This window comes from Mchenga conophoros, linkage group LG22 (genome assembly GCF_057382185.1).
Source record: "Mchenga conophoros isolate Kocher_MC1m ecotype Shallow Benthic linkage group LG22, M_conophoros_male_GT1.1, whole genome shotgun sequence".
Taxonomy (NCBI): Eukaryota; Metazoa; Chordata; class Actinopteri; order Cichliformes; family Cichlidae; genus Mchenga; species Mchenga conophoros.
Window position 1 is genome coordinate 38,706,660 of NC_140546.1, and position 5,925 is coordinate 38,712,584.

The window sequence follows — 5,925 nt, forward strand, 5'->3', positions numbered from 1 at the left end:
TGGATGCTTTCTGCTATGGGGCGTGTTATTGTGTGTATTCCACTATAATTACATTATAATTGCTAAAACATTTGCAGACAATATTTCTGAACGCTCATGACTCATGTGTTGTAAACCTGCAGCTTGCTCTCCTCTAAATATGCAGTGCTGTTCTAATGAACCTGCCACAGCAGTGTTTCCCTGCCCCATGATTGCTTCCTTCCCGATTCAAGGCTGCGCTGAAACGAATGAGATAGGCTCGAGCGCCTTGAAAAGTATTACCAGATAAGGAGGGAAGACAGCAACATTAGTAAGGAACGGAAGAGCAGCCTGGAGATAAAGTGCAAGTGACTGAGGGAAAGTGAAGAAACCAGCCAAGTTTTTAGGGTAAAAGCAGACACTCTGTGGGTTTATGTGCGTGGTAATGGTTGAAGAAGACGAAATCCGCATAATTTTAGTTTTTACTTTTATGAAAATACCGCACAGTACAGTAATTTGCTTAACACAGTGTTATCAAAATACAGAAAAGGCAGAATTCCTGAACAAATTCAGGATATTTCATGTAAAAAAGTGTAACTGAACAAAAGAAAAGCATACATTACATTCATACGGTATTAAAATACATAATCAGGAATGTTGGACATGAATCAACAGCATCAGCAGCAGCAATCCATCCTCTTGAACTTTACTGACAGCATACAGTCAATAAAAAATTCAGAAAAATGCTCTAATGACATTACAAATGTGGTCAAAATTTGTCACAAAAGGGCATAGGCAGCCTGGTCGATATTTCAGCATAAACAAACACACATTAGCTTCCATGTGGAAATTCTCCAAGAGCGAATTCCTTAGTACAAGTGTCAAACATTTACACCTGCAAGGAAGTGATGGGTTTTCTATTTTTTCTCATTCGCAGAATTTTTCCTTGGCCTGGATGCTTTTTCCATCCTGGAACAAAAACAAAAAGAAAAAAAAAAGCATAACAGCTGATTAGCATAACATATAACACTAACAATTGTGCACTTTTTAGTCTCACATTTAACCAAACTGGCTTTCTAGGAACAGATTTTGCTTGGTTTCCTCCAGATCATAGCACAGCGATTGGCAGCAGTGGATGAATGCTTTGGAAAGCATCATCCAGCCTGAGTCAAAGCAGTAGTTTTAATTTTTCAAGATACCAAGCATTTTTATGCCTGACAATAAATCAACTGAGCATAATTTGGTCTCTTTCCAATTCCCCCCAGACTTTCTGAATTTTCTCCTATTTCCATCCACTAAGTGGGTCTGAGTGGCAATTCGAATGCTGCCATTATTGAATTAAGCAGTCAGAAAATTCTCCTGAAATTATCATCTTCAGATAAAGACTTCACAATGAGCTGTGAAACATACGCCCATGCACCCTTCCCGCCCGGCTCAGGTTTGCACACCTTTTGCGCACACGTCCATGCAGGCTTGCCGCGAGACAAAGTTGTTGTTGCTCCCACCGCAGCCTGAGTAGACAAACTCCTCACACGTCTTGGTGGCTGTGTTATAGTAATAGCGAGGTATGGTGGCTGAACACTTCCCTTTGTCCAGAGGATCCCGGCAGAGCACGGGGATTGCTGTAACACAAGGAACACAACACAAGGAAGAGCTCGCCAGTTATTGTTTAATCATTTCCTTGTGAATGCAATGACTTTGTCTATTGTGTATCCTCACAGGGATGACTCAGGGGGGTAATCTGCTCACCTTTTTTTGGACTGCAGTACTCCATGCAAGAGGCTAGATTAAGGAAGCGGTTTGAATTCCCCTGGCAGCCACCGTAATAAAATGGCTCACACTGCATGGTGGTCATGTTGAAGAAGTAGCGGGAGATGAGACCCCGGCAGGGTCCCTCTTCTTTAGGAAATCTGCAGATTGGGGGAACCTCTGTGGAGAAGAATGGGAAAAAAATCAACATTTAACAGTGAGATCTGGTGAAACAACACTAATTAATTCATATGAACAGGTTAACAACCAGAGAGGCACTGGCTAGTTTCCTAAAAATGAAATAAAATGGACATGCCTAAGGTCACCATCACTGATGTATCTGCCGAATGTCAGTTGATACTGAAAGAAAATGTAATTTATCTGTGTCAATGCCCAATACTTATGTGTTGTGGGCTGGCTAAATGTTCAAAGATGATGTAAAGAAGAGCTGAAAAATTTTAGAATAACATAAATAATTTCGTGTTTAATGACAATATTTTTTCTCCTGGAAGAGAAGGCAGGCTTAGTAGGAAAATCAAAAGCTAAAGATCAGCTAAATTGTTACTTAAAACATGCGTACTGGCCCAGAATTTCATCCCTAATGATCCATGTATCATATTGATACAGGAATACCATGTATATAGATATGTATATAGGTATATAGATATGTAAGTAAATAAATTCAAATAATCTGAACAAGTAGGCTCACTTCATTCATCCCCATTCTGAGATAATGTTAGTTGACTTTAACGTTACAAACCTGCATTAAATCAGCTCAACTGGAAACCCATCCAGCACACATTTTGGCTGGTTTGTAGGGAATTAAATACTTATTTCACTCAGTGACATGCAAATCAGTTTATACCTTTTGTGTAATGTGTTATTTCTGGAGTTTTGATTGATATTCTGTCTCACTCTCCATTGAAATGAACAGAGTCTGTTCATTTCTTTCTAAGCAAACTTGACATACTTTACTAACATTATTTCTCCCACTGTAATTCCCAATTTGACCTCATTCAATGACAAACTGATATATTACACTGACTTTGGCTTTATCCTTTAGGTTTTAGAAGTAAAAAAAAAAAGTGAAGTGAGATAACTTTATCTTATTGGACAAAACTGATTTTGAAAAAGTTTCATTTTGAGGACATAGATGGCTGTTGGAAATGTAAGTAAACAGCAATATATGTTAATGCAATACTCAGCATATGACAATATCGTAAAAATCGCAAAAATATCACATGTTTAGGGAAGTATTGTGATAATATTATGTCACCTGTTGTCTGACTCCCACCTCTAATAACTCACGGGTCAGGCTACTTACTGGGAATTTTGTAGCATGTCTTGTGGCACTCCTGAAAACTCTTGAAGTTATTGTCATTCCCTTGGCAGCCTCCATATTCGAAATCCTCGCACCTCTGGGTGATGGTGTTGTAGTAATACCTCTGGATATTGCCTCTGCAAGGTCCCTCGTCCACTTGAAGAAGGCACACGCCTGAAAAGCACCAAGCAGATTTTTATTGAAATACCCGAGGACCGTTGCAAGGACACGGAAAAGAAAGTTTAAGCAGTGCTTAACAACATGCGCCAAACTGGATCTGTAATACGCCCGAGGTCATGTGATAACCAACAAGCTCAGAACTGCTGTTTTAAAAAAGTTGATGAAAACATTGAAGAAGCGCGAAGAAGTAATTAAAAAACAAAACATGATGTGGAGTTACCTTTAGGTGGCAGCGCCAAAACGCAGTAAAACGAGGAAATTATTGTAAACAGAGCAAATGCGCAAAGCTCCATTGTGCAAAGTTTTGGTCGAGATCCAGACTTTTCCGCTCTGTCTACCATCCCCACTCAGACCTTGTTTTATAGCACAGTCGGGAAGAGGGACGGGCATGTACTGAGTCAGCGCGCCAAAGAAAAGAAATTATTGCAGTTGATTAATGACGTCAAATTCTGAATTACTTGGAGGAGCGCTAAATCATGTGACTAAGTCTTAATAAAATATGAGGAGGAACTTGCTCTGCTTGAGAGAGTCAGATATTTTCACTGCCACAGGCCACTGGTTCTAGTGATGATGATGATGATGGGAATGTGCACCAATCCAGTAACACACACAGCATCCTTGTAAAATTTCCACAGAGCCAATATTGCGTTGTATCTAGGGACACACACGCTTGTGAAACATTAACACATCTTTCTTGTCTGAGCCACACAGGCAAGTCCCCACCAGAATACCCGTCTGACCGGATCCGAATCCACACACACACACACACACGCACGCACGCACGCACGCACGCACACACACACACACACGTACTTCCACTCAGAGTCACATTAATAGTACTGTGGCTCATGTTATTTCATGATAAAAGCGCTTCTTTCCACGATGTCCTACCATGAGAAATCAGCCTTATCTGCAAGTTAAGTTAAAACTCACATTAACATTTGTATTGGTTTAACACAGCAGCTTAATTCCATCCCACTGCTTTGGTTTTACCTTTATGAAGGATATTAACTGGAAAACTGCCGTGCATTCACGTTTAGAAGAACGACGTGTCTCCACCTTGACAGGTGGAGGCTAAACACAGATTAGCCGTCTTATCAAAATTAACCTGATAAATGAAGCGCCACCCCTTAACCCATATCCAAATGAGCCTGCAAGAAATCTCAGAGTTAAAATAGAACAAAAGTTACAAATTGAATCTATAAAAGACAAAAAGATACATCACCATGTTTTGTTTTGTTTTTTACATCAAGGGAGCTCAAATGGACACCTGTGTGAGTTGCCCACCCCTTCCTTTGTGTACTTGAGCTGCTGGTATGATCATTCAGTGGGGCCTTGTTTTAATCAGATTAGGGGATTAGAATTGTTTATGCTGATTACTTTATAACCCAGATTGAGAGAGAGGAGAGGGATTCTTCAGCAGGATTTCAGGGGTGAAGGACTGCTTCCTGTAAGCGTTCGTAAGTGCATTCATATCCCTTCTGCTAAGTCTTACGAATTGTGAACATTTTATTTAAGATTATTTATTTATCATGTGGAAGTAAGCATTAACAAAAAGGTTAAATGTTTCCTTTTTTTGACAGAAAATGCCGGTCATAAATGTGGAGGATCTGACAGATAAGGACAAGGCTGTGATGGAAGTAAACCAGCTTAAACTTGAAGTCAAACTCGAGAGGTGGTTGGTAAGTTCTCCACTCTGTGGTGATTTGTGTGCTCAGTATGCATTTTTGATTATATCCAAAAGTAAATATCAGACAGCTTCAATTTATTTAGTCAAACTAATTCCATCACAAAGGCTATTCAAAACTGAAATACGCTTTCTGTCTGCTGCTTTCAGACATCTAAATGCTGTGAGGAAATCAAGGACTATATTCAGGCTCTAGTGGAGGAGGACACCCTCGTCAAAGGCATATCAGAGGAGAAGAACCCCTTCAAGGAGAAAGGTGGCTGTGTCATCTGCTAGACTGGACCTAAGGAGCTTTTCATATCTCAGATTAGTACCCAAGGACGTTCACCCAGCCCTTGTAAAATGGATTTGCAGACTGAGATGACTAGAAGGACACAATAAAGAAAACATTTATGATTTCCCGAGTAAAACAATTCTTCATCTTGGGGCCAGGATTTGTAGCCTTCTAATTCTTTTTTAAAAATTTTTCTTTTGTTTTGTTTTGGGAAAGATGCACTAATTAAAAGTTGTATTTGGCAAGTGTTACATAATGCTTCTCTCTCATGTGGTGTATATAGTCTGAGCACATGGGCCCATATGTTGTTTCATTCACAGAAGCAACTGTCATTAAATGTGCACATTTATAATTCAGCCTGTCTCTGTGATTCACTGAAGGGTTGTAGAGAAAGTAGAGAAACAGATAAATCTTCATAACTTCATTTGCATACATACAGAGGTTTTTTTTCTCTCCAAGCCTTTATGTGATCATTGCTATTTTGTTCCAATAATGATGGTGAACATCAAATTTGAGATTTTATTCCTTAAAGTACGACGGGTTTGCGAGTCTTCTCCTTATTTTTTTTTTTTGCTCATTTCATTGTAGATTGAATTTATTTTAAATCTTCTTTCTGTAGTTTCAGGCAGACTCCAAAAGTTTTAAGGCTTTATTAATACAAGTACTTGAACTGAACACAGCAGACTAGATGCAGCACTGATAGAAAAAGAAAATGTTGTGTCTATCTAAAACCAATCCTGTGGAAAATAGGACTTT

The 5,925-nt window shown here is 39.3% G+C and overlaps 2 protein-coding genes across 2 annotated transcripts; one reads left to right on the top strand and one right to left on the bottom strand.

The window, feature by feature from the left end:
- Positions 1-426: 426 nt before the first annotated feature.
- On the bottom strand, positions 427-3,586 carry LOC146549926 (tissue factor pathway inhibitor 2-like). The gene is made up of 5 exons (XM_085262501.1): positions 3,429-3,586; positions 3,032-3,202; positions 1,708-1,887; positions 1,407-1,580; positions 427-927 (listed from the first exon to the last, which is right to left on the bottom strand). Exons 1-5 carry the CDS (start codon positions 3,547-3,549, stop codon positions 848-850), a joined length of 726 nt encoding a protein of 241 aa, XP_085118627.1. The 5' UTR covers positions 3,550-3,586; the 3' UTR covers positions 427-847.
- Positions 3,587-4,512: 926 nt separating this feature from the next.
- Positions 4,513-5,525, top strand: LOC146549927 (guanine nucleotide-binding protein G(T) subunit gamma-T1-like). Its single transcript, XM_085262502.1, has 3 exons — positions 4,513-4,668; positions 4,792-4,890; positions 5,046-5,525. The coding sequence occupies exons 2-3, from the start codon at positions 4,795-4,797 to the stop codon at positions 5,169-5,171; spliced, it is 222 nt and encodes a 73-aa protein (XP_085118628.1). The 5' UTR covers positions 4,513-4,668; positions 4,792-4,794; the 3' UTR covers positions 5,172-5,525.
- Positions 5,526-5,925: the final 400 nt, after the last annotated feature.

Coding starts and splice junctions, on each gene's coding strand:
- LOC146549926 (XM_085262501.1), bottom strand. CDS start 3,549: ATGGTAGACAGAGCGGAAAAGTCTGGATCTCGACCAAAACTTTGCACA. Junction 3,203..3,428: donor TTTGGCGCTGCCACCTAAAG/GTAACTCCACAT, acceptor GGTGCTTTTCAG/GCGTGTGCCTTCTTCAAGTG. Junction 928..1,406: donor CATGGACGTGTGCGCAAAAG/GTGTGCAAACCT, acceptor TTTTTGTTCCAG/GATGGAAAAAGCATCCAGGC.
- LOC146549927 (XM_085262502.1), top strand. CDS start 4,795: ATGCCGGTCATAAATGTGGAGGATCTGACAGATAAGGACAAGGCTGTG. Junction 4,891..5,045: donor TCAAACTCGAGAGGTGGTTG/GTAAGTTCTCCA, acceptor TGCTGCTTTCAG/ACATCTAAATGCTGTGAGGA.